The 24,274-nt window shown below is 53.3% G+C and overlaps 2 protein-coding genes across 4 annotated transcripts; one reads left to right on the plus strand and one right to left on the minus strand.

The window, feature by feature from the left end:
• Nucleotides 1-1,672: 1,672 nt before the first annotated feature.
• KMO (kynurenine 3-monooxygenase) lies at nt 1,673-10,467 on the plus strand. 3 transcript variants are annotated; one of them, XM_065672735.1, is made up of 15 exons: nt 1,673-1,805; nt 2,955-3,024; nt 4,031-4,128; nt 4,432-4,566; nt 4,792-4,840; nt 5,406-5,493; nt 6,772-6,937; nt 7,370-7,441; nt 7,882-8,003; nt 8,831-8,978; nt 9,421-9,478; nt 9,560-9,642; nt 9,865-9,966; nt 10,051-10,110; nt 10,259-10,467. In XM_065672735.1, the coding sequence occupies exons 1-15, from the start codon at nt 1,752-1,754 to the stop codon at nt 10,424-10,426; spliced, it is 1,473 nt and encodes a 490-aa protein (XP_065528807.1). In that variant the 5' UTR covers nt 1,673-1,751; the 3' UTR covers nt 10,427-10,467. The 3 variants fall into 3 exon arrangements, with proteins under 3 accessions (XP_065528807.1, XP_065528808.1, XP_065528809.1); XM_065672736.1 differs by having other exon boundaries at nt 4,477-4,566; XM_065672737.1 differs by lacking the exon at nt 9,865-9,966.
• Nucleotides 10,468-11,768: 1,301 nt separating this feature from the next.
• ITGB2 (integrin subunit beta 2) lies at nt 11,769-24,113 on the minus strand. Its single transcript, XM_065669780.1, has 16 exons — nt 23,971-24,113; nt 19,296-19,362; nt 18,619-18,707; nt 18,173-18,356; nt 17,555-17,725; nt 17,131-17,372; nt 16,727-16,882; nt 16,429-16,524; nt 16,201-16,290; nt 15,745-15,882; nt 15,360-15,544; nt 14,381-14,625; nt 13,762-13,981; nt 13,406-13,611; nt 13,156-13,322; nt 11,769-12,895 (listed from the first exon to the last, which is right to left on the minus strand). The coding sequence occupies exons 2-16, from the start codon at nt 19,357-19,359 to the stop codon at nt 12,830-12,832; spliced, it is 2,319 nt and encodes a 772-aa protein (XP_065525852.1). The 5' UTR covers nt 19,360-19,362; nt 23,971-24,113; the 3' UTR covers nt 11,769-12,829.
• Nucleotides 24,114-24,274: the final 161 nt, after the last annotated feature.

The following is a 24,274-nucleotide window of genomic DNA, read 5'->3' on the forward strand; positions in this document are numbered from 1 at the left end:
TCATACTTACAAAGCTGGCCAAGGCTTTCTTCCCAAAGAGCTATTGGAAGCTAACTTAAGCAGCTTGGAATTGTGTATAATTGTTTCATTATTTCTCAATCTTTCCCTCATATAATCAGGGTTTAGACTTGATTTAAGCACACAAAATAAAATCTTGTGGCTCTTCCTTGGATGTTGGCATGTCTTTTGCTTCAGCAACAGAAATCAACTTCTCCCTTCTTTACTTTTCCCATTGATTTTTCATAGGGCAGCCTTTAAGCTGAATCCATGCTCTCCTGGTATTTTTGTTTTCACCTAGGACTCCTTGGAAGGCTCACTGAGGGCTTGAATCAAGCAATGCCTTTTTATGCTCTTAGCAGTCTGGTGGTGCTTAATACAGAAAGATAACCCATGCATTAATAGCACTTTCTCCATGTCTTCCCACCTTCTCCTGTGTGTAAAGTGCAGAACATCTTTATGTTGGTTTTGCCTGGTGCAGTTTGTGAGTGAATCTAATGTGAAGATAACTCCAAAGGAATAATCTGTTTGCTACATCAAACTTACCTTGCCCTTTGCCCTCTCTGCTCTGTTTTCTTTGCTGGGGGGTGTGTGAGTCAAACAGATAATGTGGATCAATTCACTGCTGTGTAGATCAGAGAAACCTAAAGGAGGGTCTTCAGTGGAGACTCATCTGGATGCAGTGTCAGGGCCCATGGGGTCTAGCAGCCTCTAGCAAACCCAACCAGCCCCTTGGGGGACTCCTGCCCCTCCAAAGGCCAGCAGTCCCTTTTAAGCTTGGGCCTGGGACTGCTGTCGACCCTGCCGGCACATCCTTTCCATGCATGTTACCACAGGTTGGGACTATGGTGTGGTGCTTGCTCCCTATCCCCTCAGGAACAGCCATCCCTTGCTTCACTGGGAACCAGGATGTGCAGTGGAGAGTGATGTTGTGCTTGTGTTGTGCATGGATTTGGCCTTGCTCCTTTGAGGCAAACCTGGTGTTTCAGGCTGTGCATTGCAGGGGTAGCAGGAAATAGTACTTAGTGTATTTAATGTGTGTGGTTTCACTGCTGCTGTTTAACTGTTGTGCATAGGCTGTAATTGGCTCCTCCCTTTTAAAAGCTTACTGCGTACAGTGTTGGCTCCGGAGAGCAGCCCCTCCCAAGGATAGGCATGTGGAATGGTGCACAGAGAGGTGTCTCCTCATAGCCTCATCCAAGTCCTTCTGCATGTTAGGCCTGGACCCTCTGTTTACCATCACACCCCAATGTGCTCAAGCCACACACAGTGTGACATCCTGGCAGATGGTATCAGCCCCCTGGGCAAGCAGCATGTTCCATATCCCACCCTCATGCAGTGCCCCTGGGGCTCCAGGAGTTACTCCACATCATCCTCTGCACTTGAAGCCCAGCAAAGCACCAGCAGAAGTATGGCAGATGCGGGTTCTCCTCATGCTCTGTGTGTGTTTCATTAGGAAGCCCTTGAAGACTGCAGAATTGCTTCACTTTTCAAGAGAAAACTGCTTTAAAGCTTTCACAACGTGGCTGAATAACTCCGCATTCACATCTTTCCACCTGAGCAACCACACGCCTGTCCCCATGGCGAGGCTGACCCATCAACAGCCTCTGTGCTGGGAGTTAAAATTTAATAGGAGCAAGAACTCAGATGTGACTCCACTGCCCATATCCTTCCCCTTCTCCCTGCTGGTGAGGGCAGCAGGACAGGGAGCAGGGACACAGCACTAAGAACCTGCAACTGGGGGTGCCGCAGAGATGGAGACCAGTGACCCACGGGGGAAAAGAGTCGCTGTTGTCGGTGGTGGTCTGGTAGGAAACTCGATTTAGCTGCTGTGTGATTGCACAAAAGCCAGAACTGTGAAAGCATTGCGTGGCTGGGGGGTGAATGTCTGATGATGGGGTGCTATGGAGAGGTTGGTTGGAAGGCAGTGAGGCTCATTCAGACAGCTTTGTGGGACTCTGTAGGAGAACATCTTTTCCCCTCAAGGGAAAGGTTTGCTGCTGAGATATCCCAGGGATGCAATGCATGGCTGTGCTTGGCACTTGGCTTGAATGGTGTGTACAAATGCATCACAGAATTGCTGGGGGAAATCCTACCATCAAGAGTCCTTCTCTCAGAGGATGGTAGTGCCCAGGTAGGTTAAATCACAGTCCTCTCTTGGCCTGCCAGATCCTCTGCCCCTCATCTGCTTCTGGCTTTAACTAAGTCCCTAGGTTGAAATGGTCTGTGAGGACCATTGGTAAACACTAGGCTAAGAAGAAATGCCTCCCTCTGCCCATTTTTGCTTGGGAATGGTTTGCCTACTTCGCTACTTGCAGACTGGTCTTACTTTAGGGGACAGCATAGGAGCGCTTAACTCTGTCTTTTGACCTTTTGACTGTTAGCTTCTTGGGACCCATGCTGCTGGGAAGGAGTGATGACACAAGAATCTGTAGTTCTGCCAGTGATTAATGATGGAAACTAAACCCGCAAAAGACAATCATCCATTTAAATAACAAGCAGGACACAAGTGTGAGGACCTTTTAAAGGTGACATCTTGCTTTTGCGCAGGACTAGCTTCCCCTGCTGTGTTCCCAAGGGAATGCTGCAGCACCCTGAATTCTATCCGGAAAGATAAATCCAGTCCAGAGAGGAGCAGGGAGTTTGCCTGTCCAGTCCTGTTGTGTCGGAATGAAGGGCTTAGCGCTGCTGCAATTAATCACTGTATATGAGCAAGCTCTGAACTTGGTGTGACTTTGTGTGATGAGTTTTGATGTATGACTCCTGTCTTGGAGGCTCTGGGGCACAGCAGGGGTGCCAGAGCACTTCTGGAAGAAATTCTTTGAGGTTCTTGATCAAAAGGTTTTCCTGTATATACTGAGCTGTATCCCCTGCCTGCCCTTTATGATCCAGTAGTGACCTGTGATGTATCTAATAGTGAAACACTTCATCTGCCATTCCTGATCCTTCTCTTGTAGGTGGGTGCATTAAATGCCTGTTTCTTTGCGAGACGAGGTTTCTACGTTGATGTTTATGAAGCCAGAGAAGGTAAGTTCAGCCTGATCACTACTGCTTTATTAATGTGTTCCTGTCCCTTTGCTGGTAACAGCTTTTGGGGAAGCAAATGAGGAACTGTGTGAGCTCACTGAAACTGCAGGAAGAAAATGAAACCCAAAAGTGTGGCACCTGAAGGATATTCTTTTCACTCTTTAGCTTCTGTGGTGGGGAGGAGCATTTGTTTGAAATATGTTGATCTGTATGGAGGAAACCCACACTTAAGCTACTCAAATGATGCCTTTTCATGTTCTTGGCTTAAATATTGATTCAAATCCTCACCTTTGGAAGTTGTTCTCTGCTTGAAGCTCTGCAATGCTGTTGAGCCTGGGCAGAGATGGCAATGCCAAGAGGCAGGTCAGAATGACACTGGAAGGTGACACTCACCATGGTTTACCTGTTAAACTCTTTGCTGGATGTTGTGCATGCCACCAGTGTCACACATTGAAAAAGCTTCTGGTTGCTCTTAGCTGCCTCCTGGATCAGGTGGATTTTACCACCCTGCTCCAGTGTTTGGCCCATGGCTTTACTGAGATGCAACCCTGAAAGCTGTTGGGGTATCCAGTGCGTGCTCTGCTGCATGCACTGGATAGACAACACCGAGTGAGGCCATTCAGAGGAGGAACAGGCCAATGCTGAGACATCTCCATCCGACCAGAGAATGGGTCTTGGCACAAGCTGCCAGGCATTCACTGTCTGTTTCCCTTCACTGAAAGGGGAAGCAACTCTTAGTGATGATGTCCTCCAGCACTACAGGGAGCTGTTGAGCACCAGTGTTCCCTCTGCAGCACTTGGTTGCAGCTGCTTCTTACAGGCTGGAGGTGGCATGAAAGAATCAGCCCTTGAAGCTGCTCAGCTGCCTTCCCAACAGCTGAATGTGCTCTCTGTGGACACAGCGTGGGGGCACAGGTATTCCCCCTGCCCTGCTGCTGTTGCCATAGGGATTCTGGGAGATGCTGTAGTATCAATATCTCCATAACCAGCTGCTTTTCCCATGCAGATATCCGGATGGCCAGCTTTACCCGTGGCAGAAGCATTAACTTGGCTCTGTCCCACAGAGGACGCCAAGCCCTGCGAGCTGTGGGCATGGAAGAGCAGGTACCTGGGCAGCCCAGCCTGGGGGCAGCACCCAGTCCTGGGCTCTACTTAAGGCAGAGGGCTGACGAGAAACCTGGAGAGGGGCTTCGGACAAGGGCCGGTAGGGACAGGTCAAGGGGAATGGCTTTAACCTGCCAGAACAGGGGAGATTGAGATGAACTCTCAGGCAGAAGCTCTTCCCTGTGAGGGTGCTGAGGTGCTGGCACAGGGTGCCCAGAGAAGCTGTGGCTGCCCTGGCAGTGCTCAAGGCCAGGTTGCAGTGTGGTTTGTGGCCCTTGGTGACTTGCGCCCTCCCCTTGGCAGCTCCAGTTTGGCCAGAGGGCTGGGTTGTGTTCCCTTCCATTTCAGATTGTGTCCAAAGGCATTCCCATGCGGGCAAGAAGGATACACACACCTTCAGGGAAGAAGTATTCTATTCCCTATGGGAAGAAGAACCAGGTACTGGTCTCACGCTGTCACTCTGGAGATGTCTTTGGTGGTGTTTTTACCTCTGTGTGATGGACAGCAGGGCTCACACTCTTGGAAGGGTGCTGTGAGCACGAAAAGGGTTTCATGACCCCCTGGTTTTCGTGGGACTGTTTAGAATGGGTGGCATTCCTCATCTGGCCATGCAGAGCAGCCTTCAGCAATACCTCCTGAATGTGGTGTTTGCTTGCCTTGCAGTACATCCTGTCCGTGGACAGAGCAAACCTGAACAGAGAGCTGCTGACAGGTAGGCTGCCAGCTCTGTTTGCAGATACTTTTCTGCCCTGTTCACCCAGGATTTAGGCTTTGCCCCATGAACAGGAGACTTTGGGCCCCAGGCTCTCTGTGAGTTCTGTGCAACCTGGTGCTCAGAAAGCACAACTGGGACATAGCTGTGTTTGTGAGGAGAAAATCTCTGCTTGTCTGATGCAAAAGGATACTCAAACAGGTCCCCCCCAAGGCCTTTCTGCACATTCACCTCTCCTGCATTCACCCTTGAGCAATTGTCTCTACTTCATGGCTCCTGGCATGGGATTCTGCCCCAGAGATTCACCCGCCAAAGCAGGAGATAACCCCTGAGCCTTGCCACTCTTTCTGCAACCCCAATTGTACAAATAGGAATTGGAGTGGTGTGGCAAAGTATATCATCAGGACAGGCCAAATTTCCCATCGGTATACGCACCTCATCCCATCCTGAAATACAACTGTTGGAAACCTGCTGTAATGGCAGAGTCCCTATAATTTAGTGATCCCTTGGAAATTGTTTGGAGGGATCACAGTACAAGCCTCTACATTTAGTTGTATTTCCACAGCTGCTGAGAAGTACTCCAACACCAAACTGTACTTTGGACACAAGCTCCTGGGGTGCAACGCAAAGCAGGGGACGTTAACCATCAAAAGGTAATCCCTGCACAGCCTGGGATGCAGTGCTGTGGTCAATGAGTTCCTGCTTAATCATTCCTAAAACCTCAAACAATTGAGCAATCTTAGTTTGAAACTGGTGTCTGATTACTGAGGGGGCAAGACTGTGTCAGCTTTGGAAAGGGCACGTATGACAGCAGGGTTCCTGGGGAGGCTGATGAGAACTGAAACAACCCTCTAAACCCCAGCAGCCTGGCAGCAGGATGGGGATACAATGCTGAGCTGTGCAGGGGATGATGTGCCAGTCTCCATAGTGCTCATTTACAGGGACAGGTCACTCATCAGGGTTGGCAGCAAATTGTACAGAATCATGGAATGATTTGTGTTGGAAGGGACCTCAAAGCTCATCCAGTTCCAGCAACCTGCCATGGGCAAGGACACCTTCCACTAGAGCAGGGTGCTCCAAGCCCCTGTGTCCAACCTGGCCTTGAACACTGCCAGGAATGGGGCAGCCACAGCTTCTCTGGGCACCCTGTGCCAGCGCCTCAGCACCCTCACAGGGAAGAGCTTCTGCCTAAGAGCTCATCTCAGTCTCCCCCCTGTTCTGGCAGGTTAAAGCCATTCCCCTTGTCCTGTCCCTACAGGCCCTTGTCCAAAGCCCCTCTCCAGGTTTCCTGTAGCCCCTTTAGGCACTGGAGCTGCTCTGACGTCTCCCCTTCAGGGGCCTTCTCTTCTCCAGGCTGACCCAGCCCAGCTCTCTCAGCCTGGCTCCAGAGCAGAGCTGCTCCAGCCCTCACAGCATCTCCATGGCCTCCTCTGGCCTTGCTCCAGCATCTCCATGTTTGTCTTGTGCTGTTGCCCCAGAGCTGGATCAGGACTGCAGGGGGGGTTCTCCCCAGAGCACAGCAGAGGGGGAGAATCCCCTCCCTGAGCTGCTACTTACGTTTTGGGGGTGCAGCCCAGCCCTCAGGGGGGTTCTGGGCTCAAGCACTCACTGAAGCCAGGTCATGGAGAGCTTCTCCTCACTGACCTGGTTTCATTGCTGTGTTCACTCTCTATGGAATAGAAGCACTGAGCCAGCAGTGCCTGTTGCATTCTTGGGTAGATGTGCAGAGTTGTGCCTTTGATAACCTGCAGAATACTTTTTTACCCTAATGCTGAGATTCCCAGTCAGTAAAGCCAATCCCCCCCTTAGAAGGTTTATCACACTGGGGGTTACCTTGGCATTTTGCAGAAGGCAGAAGCACTGCGTCCAGTAGTGCTGAGCTGGCCTTGGAATCACAGCAGCATGGATCCAATGGGTTTTCTTGCTTTCAGATCTGACCAGCAACACTTGGAAGTAGCATACGACCTCATTGTGGGATGTGATGGAGCCTTCTCAACAGTCAGAAAGGAGTTCATGAGGCAAACACGTTTTAACTACAGTCATGAGTACATTCCTCATGGGTATATGGAGCTGAGCATCCCTCCCAAGGATGGAGATGTAAGTGTACCTGTCCTGGAGGCTGCTCCCCTCTCATGGTGCTCTGCTACAGAAGCTCTAGAGAAACTGATTTCTCACCTGGGGCTCAGCAAAGGGATTAAAACTTCCCTAGGAGAAGGCAGACAACTCCTCCTATCTTAGTGGTGGGGCCCATGTCTTGGTGAACTCTAACTCTGAAAGGTCCTGGGGGTGCAGGAATGTGTCTGTGAGGACCTCACTGACTGCAAACCATCAGCTTTTTGCCCATCTTTCCTGCCTTTTCCTCTTATTCTTGTTCTGTCTCCCAGAAGCATCAGGTTCCAGAAAGGGGCCTTATGGATATTGGTGCGAAGGATGGCAACTGGTGTGCTGCTGTGGAGGAGAAGCAGAGGCTGGGCTGGGGAAACTGAACAGGGCAGGGACACACACAAGGTGATTTTCCTTCTCTTTCAGTTTGCCATGGAACCAAACTACCTCCATATCTGGCCAAGAAACACCTTCATGATGATTGCGCTGCCCAACATGGTGATAACCCGTGGCCATGCTCCCGTGGGGCACGGGGTGGAGCTTGTGGGGATAAACTGGTTGTGGTGGCAGGGGCTGGGAGGGATGACACAGTGCCAGAAGGGACCCCCAGATCCCTTGGGTCTTGGGAGGGGTGTAGGACAGGACCCACAGAGCTGCCTTTGCCTCACAGCACCAAGCAGGTACCTGTGCACTTCTCTGCCATGCACCTGAGCCCATTCAAATCCCCAAAACCAGCTCTCCGAATGTTATGAACTGGATATGAGAGCACCAGGGCAGACCCATGCTGGCCATCACACACTGCCTGCTCACCAGGGGATGCAAGCCCACTGTGGGGCATGGGGTGTGATTGTTGTGTGAGAGGCTGGGCACCGAGCTGCTGCTCCAGGTGCTCTCTATGGCCTCTGGGCTTCTTTCTGACCTCCCTCCCTGGCTAACAGGACAAGTCATTCACCTGCACGCTCTTCATGCCCTTTGAGGAATTTGAGAAGCTCACAACAGGCGAGCAAGTGCTGGGCTTTTTCCAGACCTACTTCCCAGATGCCATACCCCTCATTGGAGAGTAAGTGTTCCCATCTCGCCTTCCTGCTCATCAGCACAGTGCTGTGAAGGCAGGGGACCCATCCCCACCCAGCCTCAGGGACCTGGTGATATGGTGGTGAATGCTGTTGGGGTGGATCCCCATGGCCTGTAGGTCCACATTGTGTCTGCACTGCAGCAGGACACAGACCTATCCCATTTTAATGGCTTTAACCTGCCAGAGGGAAGATTGAGATGAGCTCTTAGGCAGACGTTTTTCCTTGTGAGAGTGCTGAGGTGCTGGCACAGGGTGCCCAGAGAAGCTGGTGCTTACTGACTGTGGCTAAACAAGCATCCAGGCAGGGAGACACAAGAGTGCCCAGCAGCAGCGAGGAACCTCTCACTGCTGGGCCAATGGCATCAGGGCAGCAGCATGGAGCCAGAGCATCCCATTCCTCCTGGGGGGAAGGGGGGGGGCGGGGCGGGGCTGGTGGCCCTGGGGACCAAACCCTTTCCACCCACATTCAAGTTGAGTGAAGAGCTTAAGATCTGCAGACAGAATATTTGGTTTATAGGGAGAAATTAATGAAATAGGTTTTCTGGCTTCCACATTTTTCCCAGCAGAAATAGCCTAGTGAATAGGCTTGGGTTTTGCATCCCAATGCTGACATTGCCATGGCCCCCTGCGCTTGGATGTCACATAACATCTGCATCCATGGCAGGACAGAGCCTTGGGTAATGTGGTCTAGTGGAAGGCGTGGGTCCCTGCCCTGATCTTAAGGTCCTTTCCAACCCGAGTCTATGATTCTATGACTTGCTCTTCTTGTTTCTTTGGTCCTCCAAGTGAAGTATCTGTTGTTTTGCCTGAAGGCGAGAGCTGAAGCAGGATTACTTTTTGCTGCCCGCCCAGGCCATGATATCTGTGAAGTGCTCTTCCTACCACCTTGGTTCCCAGTGTGTGCTGATGGGAGATGCTGCTCATGCTGTTGTGCCCTTCTATGGACAGGGCATGAATGCAGTAAGTTCACTTACATCATTTGGGTCCCCAGTCTTTTCACTCAGAAATGCCTGGGTTTAGGCTGTAGCTCCATAGAGTTCAAGGGCTGGCCTGTCCCACAGTCTGATGTCCTCTGCATTGGCAGATACTGAGCTTCCCTCATGCACTAGGCTGCTTGTACTCTGGGAAGGAGAAGGGATGGGGTGGTTGTGCTGCCTTGCCATGGGGCAGAGGACTGCATGGAAGTGGGGTCCAGCAGGGCAGTCCCAGGCTGCTGGGAAAGGCAACCCCCTGGATTTCTCTGCAAGACCCTGGGCAGGGTGGCCTGGAGTAAGGCTCCTGCTCTGAAGCCGTGGTCAGTGAGACCCTGCACATGCAAACACCTACACTAGCTGAGCATCCGTGAGGGCACTTGTGAACGCATGGTTCCTTCTGCCCATTCACCCTCTAATCTTCCTCCCAGGGCTTTGAGGATTGTCTGGTCTTTGATGAATTAATGGACCAGTTCCATAATGACCTTGGTGAGTGAGAAGAGCAAGAGCAGAGGAGGTTCCGTGCTGGATACCCTGCTGACGAGCTGCCCATGAGCTTTCTTCTCCCAGGTGCCTGCCTCCCTGAGTTCTCCAGGCTGAGGGTGCCAGATGACCACGCCATCTCTGATTTAGCCATGTACAACTACGTAGAGGTAGGCAAGCTACACATTTACTTGTGGCTCTGGTGGTACTCTTGTCCTAACAGAATGCACACAGCTGGCAGGGTCTATGGTAAGACTCTGGTCGTGTCCTCATGTGGGAGACTTGAGCCTAAGAGCTCCTTGGGAATGCCACTGGGGCTGGGGAAGCTCTGCTCTCTGCAAGCAGCACAGCAACAAAGACTCCCTGCAAAGGGGTGACTGTTGGTGTCATAGATGCGCGAGCATGTGAATTCAACGTGGTTCATCTTCCGAAAGCATGTGGACAACTTCCTCCATGCCCTCATGCCTTCCACCATTGTCCCACTGTACACCATGGTAAGGCCAGTGCCAACTGAGCTGCCACCACCTCCTCCTGTAGCTGGCTTTGAGGTGGTGACATGTTCTTGCCAACCCTCACAGGTGACCTTCACTAGAATTCGCTACCACGAGGCGGTTCAGCGCTGGAAATGGCAGAAGAAGGTGGGTCACTGCGGGTGCCTGTCCTTCTTCCCCATGCCATGACCCTCCTGAGCATCCTGCTTTGGTAGTGGGATAGGTGTGTAGACTTTGGTGCCACAGGTAGGAGCAAACCTCTGGGTGATGCTGAGGTTTCTCTTTGCACTTGCAGATAATAAATCGAGGGCTCTTTGTTGTCGGAGCAGCAGGAATGGGGGGCACCTTCCTCCTTGTAAAGTGGCTGGGTCGGGACTTGGGCTTCTGCATGGAAAACTTGTGGGGCTGGTCCCGTTATCTGAAGAACATTGGAAATCTTCCCTTTGGCGTACAAGCGGCTTAAATGTAAGGGGAGGTCCTGGTTGTAATAAAAGTGAAGGCATGGATGATGGTATTTCTTTTGGGGATGTGGCCTTGCAGGTCCTGCAGCCCCTCTGCCTCTTGCTCCCTTGGGAGAGGTGGTGGTTCCTTGGGTGAGAGGAGCCCATAAGGGCGCAGAGTGGCCAAAGAGCAGGGTCTCAGGTGTATCTGCCTCATCTCAGCCTTGTCTCGAGTGATGTGGTGTGGCATGGGCTGAGTACGGGTTTTGTGTGCAGCAACAGGGGAACTCTTCATCTGGGACTGTAGCGATAGGACAAGGGGTGACGGGTTCAAACTGAAACAGGGGAAGTTCAGGTTGGAGATAAGGAAGAAGCCCTTCCCTGTGAGGGTGCTGAGGTGCTGGCACAGGGTGCCCAGAGAAGCTGTGGCTGCCCCATCCCTGGCAGTGTTCAAGGCCAGGTTGGACACAGGGGCTTGGAGCACCCTGCTCTAGTGGAAGGTGCCCCTGCCTGTGGCAGAAGTCGGGACTAGATGAGCTTTGAGGTCCCTTCAGCCCAAACCATTCTAGGATTCAGTGATTCTATGACTGTGTGCTTCCAGCCAGCAGAATGGCCACTTGAACAGCTCAGGGTGTCCCACATCATATTGCTGACTTCTGCTCTTACCAAAATCAACATCTTGACATCAGCTGGTTCCCTCCTCACTCCAAGTCAAAGGAAATATGGTCCAATTATTCCTGATGGAAAGTAAAGGCCTTTAAGAAAAGATGGGGCATTGTTTGGAGCCTGGAGGAAAAGCTGTTCCACACCTGGCTGAGAAATACTTCTGACTTTTGCCATCTGTTCCCCACAGAGAAACCACTGAGCCTTTGGTCTAAAGCAAGACCAGGGGCCTGAAGGACCCTCCTAGCTCTCCATTTTCCTCTGGGATTTTGCATATGCTCTAGCATATACTTCTGTCTAATGCAGTGACCAATCATAGTTCTTTTGGAAAAAGCCTGGATCTAATTTTCTCCAATTGTCCCCCAAAGCATGTGTGTGGTTGTGCTTGTTCTGCACACACTACACCAGCACCAAAACCTGTGGCTGCTGGCAGGGTGGACGGTCTCTTCACATAACAGCCTCTGCCTGGGTCCCCAGCAATGGGCATTGCATCCAAGCCCTGGTCTGCATCACTTAGTGAGTCAGTTTTGGTTTGCAGGGGATGTAGATGGCAAAGGAGCGTAGAAGACAGTTTGTGTCTCTGGCCAGCATCTTTCCCAGGCACAGTATCTATGGATGGGAGCTGCTGGCAGCAATGGCAGGTCTCTCCGACAAACACTTCAGCTGCTGCCCTTGCATCTGATTCTTAGCAGGACTGATGTATTTACTTTATATATTAGTTTTTATTAACGTTAAACTTCTTCAGAGAGCAAATGAAGATGGGACACAACACAGCTGTATGCAAATTATTACCAAACTCAAAGAAAATATGGAATTGTACAACTATTTCACAGGAATGACCCCCCGGGGTAAGAGCAATTAGCTGCTGTGCAAGTGCTGAGCTGCAGATGCTCTGGGTCTTGCACACGACTGGCCCTCAGTGTATCTGATGCACTCATAGAGCAGGGAAAAGATCTCACTCTGTGGCCAAACTCGGTTTCATGTGCTCAGTGCCCATGTTTCATAGTTCAGTTGCTCCTTTGTGTCCTTGTAGTACAGAGGGCTCAAGGCCTGGCAGAGGCGAGCCAAGCCTGCAGGAGCCCAAGCAGAACGGTGCCCGAGGTAGGTCTGAGAGGGGAGCAACACAAGATTCAGTGCACATTGCCCAGCTGCTCTTTGTGTCTGGGTACAGAGGTGCTCGCTGGCCCTTAGGGCCCATCACCTCACTGAAAGCTCCAGAGCAGACCATCAGCCTGGAGGACCCTCCATGTCCAGCTCAGCTGTGAGTGCTTCAGACACCAGTGCAAACACAGTGGTGGGGACCAGCGCAGCAGGCGAAGGCATGGAGCAGCATGGGAACAGATCCTGCTAGAGCTCAAGGGAAAGGGCAGGTTTGCAATTCCAGCTCCAAGTCAATGTTGGAAGCACTCTGTGCACTCGGCTGGTTTTGGAGTCTGTAAAGTCCTGCCAGAGGGTAAAGGTCATCAAGAGCTGAGAGACGCGGTAACCAGGTATAGGAGCCGTTGCGTGTACCTGCTGGTGGGACTAGATCTGCAGTCTCATCCATGGCAAAGCTGTGTCTGTTCCCTTCTCCCAGCTCCACTAACCCAGCTGCACCAGGACGCAGGCATGGTGCAGCCCCTCAGCCAGTGCCTGGTGTGCTGGTGGCCTCTTGGAAGAAGGGAACAAACTGACAGGATGAAGAAGAGGAGGTCTGAGATTTCCTTAGCTTGGCATTTCCCTATTTCACAGCGGGTCCCAGTGCTGCCGGGTGTTGCTCAACTTCATTGGTCATTGAACCTGGGATTCACAACCGTGGTTGTGGCACTCTTGAAGAGGGGGTTATCAGCCTGGAGGGAGAAAGGTGAGGAGCCCATGTTGTTGGTGGAGCATTGCCCATCCCACTCACATCCCAGCCTCAACAGTGTTGGCAGAAGAGCCCACAGGCTGCTTTAGCACCCTGCAAACCCATCTAGTCTGTGAAACTGGGCAGTGGGGAGGGCGCAGGTCTGCTATGGCTGCCACTGGAGAGGACGTCCCTCCCAGATGTCCCCACCACATGAACACAAGAGTCCCAGCACACCCCCCCAGTACAGATGGGCTCTCTTACATCGTTCCACTTGGCCCTGGACTTCTCCTTTTCGAACCGGCGGTATTCCCGGCGGTCAAACAGTTCCATCAGGAGCCGCCAGGTCAGCAGGAGCACCAGGCCAATGAGGGCCACGCCGGCAATGGTGCTGCCCACAATCAGCGCGATGTTGGGAGGCTTTGGGCATTCTGTGGGGCAGGCAAATGATGTCTGGCTGCAGCGCCTGCTGAGGCCGCCATGTGGAGGGGCAGGAGCAGCAGGGCTGGGGTACCTTTCTCAGGATCCACGGTGACAGTGTATATCTCATTGCCATCCTCCTGGACCATGCTGAAGGAGATCCAGCAGTTTTGGGAGTCCTTCTCCCTGCACTGCCTGCTCTCCCCTGTCATATTCTGCACCACATGGATGTTGGGGCAGGCCTGGGAGCAGTTCTTCTCGAAGGGGCCGCTCTCGGAGGTTTTGCACTCTACGCAGGAGCTGCAAAACAGGACACCACAGCTCACCTCTGCAGGGACAAGACTCTCACCCTGGCTTTGGCCACCGCTGGGTTCTGCCCAAGCACAGGCAGCCACCTCCTGTGCCTGCCTCCCCGCCACCTTTTGTGCCATCTGCATGTGTATCACTCACACGTATCTGGCACAGGGCGAGGGGCAGCCGGGGCACTCCTGGCAGAAGGGGGGCTGGTATCCCCCCCAGCACTGGCAGCGGTTGCAGTGGCAGGTCCCACGGTGGCTGCACTCGTTGCCGTGATGGTTCAAGCAGCCTTCTGTTGACTTCTTGCACTGGCAGGCGCTGCCCTGGTACTCAGGATTGCACTTGCACTCCCCACAGTCACAGTTGCCCCGCTCTGCATGGGAAGACCTCTCAGATGTGACAAGGATGCTGCAGAGAACCAGGTCTCCCTCCCTCTGCCCATGTTTGGAAAGCATCACCCACCCTCCACTCTCCATTGGTGTGGTGGGACCCAGGACCCTCAAACCCACCCATCTGGGGTTTGGCAGGGAAATCACCTCCTGGAACAGGTTGCCCAAAACAGCGGTGAATGCTCCATCCCTGGCAGTGTCCAGGGCCAGGTTGGAGACAGGGGCTTGGAGCACCCTGCTCTAGTGGAAGGTGTCCCTGCCCATGGCAGGGGGCTGCAACTGGATGAGCTTTAAGGTCCCTTCCAACCCAACCCATTCCATGGTTCTTTGGTTAAGTCTTTCTAAGCAGCGCTCCAGTGGAGAACCCATCACAGCCACATCACCTCTGCCGCCGCAGGGAAGGCCGTTGTGGAACTCGCAGTTGACGTTGTCACACTCGCAGAAGGTGCCATAGATCTGCTTGTCGGGCACGTCGCTGGTGTGGCAGAGGCACTGCCCGCACACGCAGTCCCCCAGCCCCGAGCAGATGACTGAGCTGTTGTCCTGCCGGCAGCTGCCCTCCAGCTCCTTGCTGCTCTTGCCTTTCGTGTCACACTCGCAGTTCTTCCCTATGTAGCCTGGATTGCAGCTGCCGACAAAGTAGAGGAGCGAGCCCAGGTCAGTGGCCACGACAAGTGCTGTTGGGCATATGCAGGGCCCACACCTCAGCCAAAGTGGAGCAAATCTGGGACAGCCACACCAAAACCCAACCATGGCATGTTGGTGCTGCTCCATGCTGGAGCAGGGCGGCTGACTGGGAGGAAACCTCAGAAACACTGCTTTTTCCCCAAGTCCTATTTACAACACCCAACACTTGTCTGGAAATTATTGTTACAGTTACAATTTCCAAACCCTTGCCAAGGATTATTTCCTGAGGAAATCTAGTCTTTTTCCCTCCCTGTTACCAATGGGCCAGTAAGTGCCCTTAAAGACCTCCATGAACTGCACCCAGGAGTGGGATTTTGAGTGATTTCTACAGAGACCTGTTTCTGTTCAGTGGATGGTTTGGTGGATGGATGGATGGATAGATGGATAGCTTGAGGGATGGTTAGATGGATGGGTGGAATGTTGGATAGCTTGGTAGATGGGTGGATGGATGAGTGGATAGCTGGATGGTGGCTGGGTGCCCTTAGGAAAGCAGCAGAGGCTTCACCAACAGGAGAGACATTGTGTCCCCCATCTCCATGAACGTGATCCACCTCTGAACAAAAAAACTGATGCAAAGCTGCAGAGCCAAGCCCTGGGCTTGACCTGGCAGCCCCCTCCAGCAGCTGCCAAGCTCTGGCAGCGTTTGGAACAGTGTTTTGTGTGGACAGCACATACCTGCAGATCCCACAGACAATGCTGCCCTGCCCGCTGCAGGCGGCTGGGTCGGGCTGCTCCTTGCAGTTGCAGTTGCACTTGCTCTCCACGTGGACCGTGAGGGTGTCTGTGAAGCCCAGGGGGCGGATGGTGAAGGACTGGCTTTTGATGCACTCTTTGGCTGTAACCTTCACTCTGAAGGTGACCTAGAAAGTGCACAGTGAGACAGGGAAGGGCCAAAGGCCATCAAGGCAGCTTCAGTAACCAGAGGTTGCTGAATCCCGCAGCATTTTGGACATTAATGTGACCAGGAAGCCCGAAACAAGAGGCTGGGTTCCTGTTGTCAAACAGGATGGCCATCAGGGACCTGCTGGTTGCAGGCTGATCCCTGTACAGGGGGTTGTACCTCTTCGTTGATCTTGATGTTGTCGCACTGCCCTCTTGCTTTGTCTGTGACTGTGCTTTTAGTGCATAAGGAGTCATATTTGACATCAAGGGTGTCTGGAAGGGTGGAGTGGTCCAGGATGATCAGTGAGGAGAGGTTCTGTGGGGAAATGGTGGTGCAAGCGCCACCAGTCAGAAAGGAGACCAAAGCAAGGGAGTGTGGAGTTGCAGGGCAGGGTTTCCCTCCAGCCTAGGAGATAAGGGCAGGAAGCACCCCAGCCTGAGCTCTCAGCTGCCTGGGGTGGTTGTCAAAGGCAGGTAACAGCATTGAAGAACCTCTTGCTTGCTGTGGGCAGAGGGACTAAGTGTGTCTTGTACTCAAAGCTGTGGTCACAGCTGCTCTCTCATGGTGAGGACACACAATGGAAGCCTCTCCCTGCTCTGGAATGGGTGAAACACAGCCTCCTCTAGCACTTACATTGTAGGCCACCTGGATGAGTTCAATGATGTTGCTGGAGTCCTCATTGAGCTCTCCCACTGCCGACTTTGGGATCATCTCGCTGAGTTTCTGCCAACAGAGAGCAAAGAGGTGAGTGGTCCCCCTGTGCTGATGGTGGAGCATGGGGGGACCACAGCAGCAGAAGGACATGCAGAGCTGCTTTTTGTCCTCCTGGGGAGGCACCTAGGCCATCTGAAGTCTCCTTACCTTGTAAACATCCACCACCTTACTGGTGACAGCAAAAATGGGCTGAATGTTGTTTTCAGCAAGTTTCTGGACCAGCTGGCCAACAGAAGGGTAGTCCTAGGCAGGGAGAGGGATGCCACATTCAGCATGATCTCCCCCACCAGCTGAAGTGTGGAAAGATGGGGTTTTGTAGCCCAAGTGGTTGTGGTTATGGTGACACTCTGGTCTCAGCAACAGGCTTTTTTTGTGACATTATTTATCCTGCTGGTGGGAGCACAGCTGAGGGTGCAGAGCTGCTGAGCAGCTGCCTGGCACTTACAAACTCGTTGCTTTTCTTGTACATGTTGTCCTCCAAGTGGCACTGGCCATCGTTGGGGGTCAGGATCGCCGCAAGCTTGCCGTCACCAGCAAAGTGGAAGCCATCGTCGGAGGCATACACCAGCAAGCGGGTCACGTTGCGCCAGCCGATCAAGTCCTGCAAGTGGCATGAAGACCTGTCCCTGAGCAGAGCTGGGAGGACATGGTATGGCCCTGGCCAAGTCCCATCAGCCACACTGTGGGCATGGGGGAGGTAGGTTACAGGAGATCTGGGCTAAGATGCTGTCTTGTAACCCCCTAAGTAACCTACCCCACTGCTGAATTAAGACTTAGACATGATGGGCTTCCAGAGCCTACCCGGAAAGGGGGAGAGGCACCTTCCATGAGCACAGGTCACAGACTCACCCCACACACTGCTGCCTGCATCATGGCATCCAGCCCCCCCTCGGGTGCATCCAGGTTTCCCGAGATGTACTGCTTCCCTACTTCGCTCTCGAACTTCTCCGCATCGTCAGTCAGCGAGAGGATGTGCTTGAAGGCGAAAGGAGGTTGGCACTGCTTGTCCTTGGAGGGGCAGGGGTTCTTTAGCTTCTCAGGGTGGGTGTTCACAAAGGGCAGCACAGTCTTGTCCACGAAGGAGCCAAACCCTAGGGCATCCAAGACTGCAATGTCAGGGGCAGCAGGGACCAGCAGGCATGGACAGTCTGCTGGCCCCCTTGTCCACATCCCTTGCCCTGGCATGCTCTCCAGCCTTGAAGGGGATGGGTCACGCTGCCTGCATCCCACTCCATGGCTCTTCCCAGCTCTCAATGATTGGAGATAGGCTTACCTATGCGGCGAGAAGGGGTGGTGCTCTCCAGAGCCCTAAGCAGCTCCCCTCCCAGCTTCTTCACCTTCTCCAGGTCATCCAGCATGGAGTAGGAAAGGTCCATGAGGTAGTAGAGATCAATGGGGTACCCCATGGCACGGCGGAATTTCACCTCAAATACAGCTGGCTGCCCTGCAGAACAGGGATGCAGGATCATCTGCTGTGCTGGGGCTCACATCTTACCCCGGCACCCTCCTCCCACTGGGATCCTCCTTGCTTGCAGAAGAGAAGGGGAGAAAATGTGGACTGTGAGGAGCGGAAAAGAAATACAAAGGAGGAAGAGGGAAAGAAAATAAAAGAAGGAAAGGAAAATGAAAACAAGGGAAAAGGAAAGGGAAAAGAGAAAGGAAAGGAAGGGAAAAGAAGCGGAAAGGAGAAAAGAAAGGGAAAGGAAAAGGGAAAGAAAGGAAAGGAGAGGGGAGGGGAGGAGAGGAGAGGAGAGGAGAGGGAAGGGAAGGAAAGGGAAGGAAAAAGGAAAGAGAAAGGAGGGGAAAGGGAAAGAGAAAGGAGGAGGAAATGTGGTCCCAGCTGAGGCTGGGAGTGAGCAGGAGGGCACTGGGAGTGCCAGGGAGCCTGTACCTATCCTCAGTTTCAGGTGCACCTCCTGGGGAGCGAGCTGCACGTCACTGCTCAAGGAGCTGTTCTGTGTGGTCGCAATGTCGTTCACTGGGAACTCGATGTCGCTGTGCGGGCACCCCCGCTGCAGCAGCTGCTCCACGGTGTCACAGCGGATGGAGTCTGGCTCGCCAGCCTTGGTGAAGCTCTGCATGTCGCAGCATCAGCAGGGAACAAAAGCAGAGGAGCAGGAGGTCAGCGGGCTTCTTACCAGTTGACCCACCTCCCAGACTATATCTGCATGGAGAAAGGAAGGTCCAAGGGTCCTGCCTGCCAGATCCCCATCCACCAGGGAGGACATGAAGCTCTCCCACCATGCAACACCCCCCTCCACTGCAGGCAGAGATGGGCAGGCAGAGTGACATCCCACTGCCGCAGAGCTGACCACACCAAAGCCTAAACGGACCTACCAGCTTCTTGCACCAGGCACAGCCAGGACCAGACTGGATGCAGTCCTTGCATGTGCCCACCTTGATCTTGGGGCATTCCATGGCAAAGGCTGAAACAGAAAAAAGATGGGGTTGGTGTGGGGGGCACTTGGGGGAGGCTGGTCTGTAGCAGCGCAGTCATGCTACAGCAGTGTCAGTGCTCTGACACTCAGCACAAGGCACCCATGTGGTCTTCAGCAAACCCTGCCTATAAAACCCACACTGGAGGCCCTGGCAGGGTCCCCACCTGCCTTGCTGTCCCTCAGCTGGACTAACAGGGGGGAGACTGAGATGAGCTCTCAGGCAGAAGCTCTTCCCTGTGCGGGTGCTGAGGCGCTGGCACAGGGTGCCCAGAGAAGCTGTGGCTGCCCCATCCCTGGCAGTGTTCAAGGCCAGGGTGGACACAGTGGCTTGGAGCACCCTGCTCTAGTGGAAGGTGTCCCTGCCCGTGGCAGGGGGTTGGAACCAGACTATCTTCTCTTCCAACTCTATTCTATGATTCTAGCTAGACTTAACTCCATATCCTGGGATCTGATGCTTATGTGCCTCTCAGTGCCATGTTCACACTGCTGTTGAGCAGCATTTGGGTTCTTTGTCTATTTCAATGCCCACATAAGCTGCTGGGAGGAAGGCAGCAAGGAAGGGCAGGCTGGGCTCACCTGTGGTCAGCAGCAGCAGCCCCCAGGTCACCATCAGCAGCTGAAGGCAGCGGTCACAAAACATCTTCTGCAAGACAAGCAGAGCATCCCTGTGACCACCTTGTGCAGAGCAGCCACAGGGAAGGGAACCCACAACCCCACAGAAAGTGGCTGCAGAGGGTGGCGGCCCCAGGGAGACGTCCCCCCAGTGTGCCGGAGCATGACAGAGACCCTGTTCTTCACAAGCACGTTCTCACTGTGCTTGTCCAGGCTGCTCGCGCTACTTGCTTCTTGCCCCAGAGCACAGCTCCTTATCCCAGAAACTTTATGCTACCCATGAAGTTGGCTAAGTCACTCTTAGGAAGCAATATCCCAGTGTTCTTCCTGTGGTGTCAATGAGATCATGCCCACTAACACTGTCATTTCCCGTAACACCTTCCCTCCCGCACAACCCTGGAGCAAAGCCCAGCCTTGCAACATGGATGTACAAGGGGAAGTGACAAAAGAGGAATCTGTTAAAAGAAGAAAAAGGAATAAGAAAGCCTAAAGAAACACCAAACATTGTCCCTATTTAGCAATATTAGACACAACATCCCAAAACCAGGTCGTCTGGTTTGAAATAGCCCTGAGTGAGTAAACAACCACTCTGGCTCTTGCCAACTTCTCCAAGTGCCGTCCCCCATCCTGTGGACCCACTGGATTAACAGCACAGTGAAATGGGAATGAGAAAACAGGGGAACTCCAATAGATGCTGAGCCGTCTGGATGCCCTTTCTTAGCTCATCAGTCTCTGTAAGATACCAGACAACCAAAGGATCACAGAATGAACCAGGTTGGAAAAGACCTTTCAGCTCATCCAGTCCAACCGTTGCCCAGCACTACCAAGACCACCACTAACCCATGGCACTGGGGGCCTCATCTAGAATAGTGTAATCATAGATCAGTCTTGAAAGGTCTGGTCTCCCAAGGGCAGAAAGGCCTAAATAGGATGGGTGTCATTTTGGTGAGGTTTGGTGTCCAGATGGATTTGGAGCTGTGCAGGACCACTAAGGCTGGTTGCCACCATTGCTTATGGCTGGGGCCATGCAGATGTGAAGGTTTGCAGCCTTGGCGAACACACCATGCCCTGGAGCCAGCCTCCTGAGCATTGCTCCAGCAGCCTTGCCCCATCTCACAGCTCCACAGGCAGCAAGAGGTGCCCCTGTGGTTGCCCCATCAAGCCCTCACGGCGGTGTGGCCCAGGAGCTCACTCTGCCGTGGCTGCCCCAAGACCTTTCTGTGATGGGTGGGCAGAGCCCTTCTTCACAAAGACACCTCCACAACCACCTCTCCTCTGCCACGGTCCACCTTGGTGAGAGTTTTAAGGGCATCATTTACCATCCCAGCTGCGCCATCCCAGTCTGTGTTATACACTTTTTATGTGCTTAGCTGGCCCCACATTTGTGTCACCTTCAAATCCATGCCAGCCCTGTGTGAGCTTGCAGCCAATGGGTAAAAACTCTTAAGGTAAGAAAAGAAAGAAAGGAAAAGGTCTTGATTTAAGAGTAAAAGCTCTCATCAAGGTGGGGTGGACACCAGGGCCTTGTTGGACCCTCCTGGGTGCACCCTGCTGGACAATGACCTTTCCCAAATGTACCTAATTGGGCTCCAGCTCTTCTCTTCATCCTCGCTGGGGTTAGAGGCTCCCGCTTACAGGCTCATCTTATAAAATAGAATCATAGCATCCCAGACTGGTTTGGGTTAGAAGGGACCTTAAAGCTCATCCTCTTCCAACCCCCTGCCACAGGCAGGGACACCTTCCACTAGAGCAGGGTGCTCCACGCCCCTGTGTCCAACCTGGCCTTGAACACTGCCAGGGATGGGGCAAGTTTCCAATTAAAACTGGATTTAAGAAAGCTCTCGAACCCCAGAAGTGGAAAGCTCCACATAAGCCAGCTCTGGATGCTGTTGAGTTTTGTAATGCAGGGTGCATTTTGTGGGCTGGATTTGGTTGCCTTTCTAATCCCTGAATTAATTTCTTTCCCTTGTTGCAAGCAGGTAAACCACACACGCTGGTTGTAGGGAGAGCAGCAGAAGAAACCTCACCACTTCTTTCCTTTTGCTGTGGAGGGAAATTGCTCACTGGTATGTGGGTGGCTGAGCGTATACATGACGTAGGGTGACCTTCAAAGAGAGCAAGTAGGGCTTCTGCTTTTGTCTGCCTCCCTACGGTGCTCAGGCTGGATAAAGCAGGTTTTCAGTCTGACTCGCATTAGCAGGGCCCACACATAGGCCTCAGCAGCATTTTCTACAGCTTCCTTGATGGGGACTCTTCTGGATGTGCTCTGCATCATCTGGGATGTTGGGTTTTCTTCCTCTTTTTCATACATTAAGATGAGCAGAGGGATGTACGTAGGTCATCCTCCTGCCCTGGTGGGAAGGAGCAGAACTGCAGAGCTCTACAACCTACTTCATCCCAGGCTGGGGAGAGAGGTGCTGAGACTGAGCACCCCTGCTAGAGGCAGGGCATGGTGCCACCAGGCTCTGGTACCTGCATGGGGCATGGGGTCCTCCTTGGCCCTGAGCTCTGATCTTTGTGCCACATGCCTTGGGCAGCTTGGAACTGGGGCTCTGCTTCACCAGGAGTCCTCTGTGGAAGCTACCAGGGTTCTCCATCTGTGGAGCATCTCTCACTTGCTGCATGTGACATACCGCAAGAGTCTCCTGAAGGGTTTGTGAGCCAGAAAATGCGAAGGCAGCCTCAGAGAAGGTACTGAACACTCCAGGGGGTGTCAGTGGGATGGAGCATGCTGCTGGGCAGCATGAAGGAGCGAGTATAGAGAGGGCTGAAGGGGAAGTGTGGATGCTAGTGCCAATCCTGTTGCTATAAATAAGACGAGTGTCCAACAGCAGAAACAGGTCTTGCAGTCTGCTAGCCACAACCCCCTGCAGTGCTTTGCTAAACATCTGTTTCCTTGCACAGTGGGAGGATGCATTCTCATGCCCAGTGTTGCAGCACTTCTGGAGCACTTAGAGCTGCTGGAGTGAGTCCAGAGGAAGCCATGGAGATGCTGCGAGGGCTGGAGCAGCTCTGCTCTGGAGCCAGGCTGGGAGAGCTGGGCTGGGTCAGCCTGGAGAAGAGAAGGCTCCTGAAGGGGAGACCTTGGAGCAGCTCCAGTGCCTAAAGGGGCTACAGGGAACCTGGAGAGGCAACCTACAAGAAACCTTAGAGCAAGCTGCTCTAGTGGAAGGTGTCTCTGCCTATGGCAGGGGTTGGAACTGGATGAGCTTTAAGGTCCCTTTTAACACAAACCAGTCTGGGATTTTTAAGAGCAGAGAAGCCATTTGTTGTGTCTCATCTCCAGTGGGCATCATCCCTTGAATGATCCCAGTGGGCACACTGTGATGGTTTGCAGCGATGCAGGACAGAGTCCTGGGCCTGTGCATGGACCCAGAGATCTGCCCAAGGGCACAGCCTGTCCCCTGGAGCTGGCAAAGCTCATGCTTCCTGGGAGCAAAGGAGGGATCCTCTGTCACCACCAGTCCTGTGGTGACCTGATTATGTCTGTCTCTGAGAAAATACATCACCCTGCACCACACTCTCCAGCTCTGAGATCGCCTGTGACAGAACAGCGGCAGGATGAGGACACAAAAAGTGCAAAACCAATCTGTGAAGCAGGATGTGAGAGCCGTGACAGCAAAATGCACTACTTAAAGCCTTCCCACACCTTGCAGGAGCCACATAGCAGCACCCACACTGGCTGCAGGGTGCAAAGCCTCTTCTTGTGCTCACACATTTGCTTGTGAGGACATGACCTGGGGCTGTGGTGTTGGGAAAAGCATCCAATGTCGATGCTAGGCTGCTTTCCCCACCCCTGCGCTGTGCCCTGCATTTTGTCTGCATCCAAGAGCCATGGAGATTTAGGGAAGGACCTGCTGTCCCCGGGGTTAGCTTGCCTGCAGCCTCTGCTGCCTTCCCCACTGATGCTTTCAATGGTGTCAGCAGGGTATGTCATGTGTACAGCAGAGAGATGGAGGAGAGGAGCGAGGGTCTCATCCCTTCTCCCAGCTCTTCTCGCAGGCTCCTACGGGTGCAGGGACCTTCTGTGCTGGCGGTGGCACTGCACCAAGCCCCACTCGCGCCATGTCACCGCGCCGCTTCCCTCTTCCCCTCTGAGCCGTCACATCCTGCAGCTGATGGTGGGTGCCGCTATGGGATCCCACAAGGAAGAGGGATGTCCTGGGAGGGGAACCAGGGCGGCCCCCAGCCCTGGTGCTTGCCTGGTGCTGCTGGTGGGCACGCAGGCAGTGCTGCTCTCCCCAGGGCCATGTGTGAGGGTGACGGGGGAGCATGCTGCACCCTCTCTGCTCTGCTTTCCAGTCCTGTGGGGTGGTGAGGAAGGAGTTGTTTGGGGTCTGATACCCTCTCCTCGATAACTGCCTGCAGTTCCGTGCTTAATCCTACCTCCGACACCATTATAGCCCAGGGAAGCTGCCTTCGCAAAGGCTGTGCACAGCAACGGCCACACCATGCCACATGTGGGGGGGACACCATGCTGTGCTCCCAAAGCCCATCTAACCAGCCAGAGGTTAGATCAGGAATTATAACCCCAACCCACTGGAAACACCAGAGCTACCAAAGCACTTTGACGCCTGGATGCTTCCCCCCTCTACAGAAAGAAGGAACAGATGCAAAGAAATGGAGATGCTGTACTTGCCTTGCATCAAGCCCTCTGCTTCGTCCTGTGCTTCAGCTGGTATAGGGATGGTCTCAGCTTCTCGAGCTTGGCTGGGAAAAGCAGAGGGGCATCAGAAGCTTTGCAACGCACCCCAATCCTTCCTTCCTATTTCATACAGTCGGCTGGGGCTGAAAGGAGGAAGTCAGAGCAGTGGGTGTGGGAGGGTGCATTCCCCTCCAAAACCCAACCAAAGCGCTGTGAAATCATCCTGCCCTCCAGTGCTGGGGCTCATCCCCCCCTGAGCTGCACTGGGGGGTCTGGAGCTCTCCTGCTTCACCTTGGA

This window comes from Lathamus discolor, chromosome 3 (assembly GCF_037157495.1).
Source record: "Lathamus discolor isolate bLatDis1 chromosome 3, bLatDis1.hap1, whole genome shotgun sequence".
In the NCBI taxonomy this organism is placed as follows: Eukaryota; Metazoa; Chordata; class Aves; order Psittaciformes; family Psittacidae; genus Lathamus; species Lathamus discolor.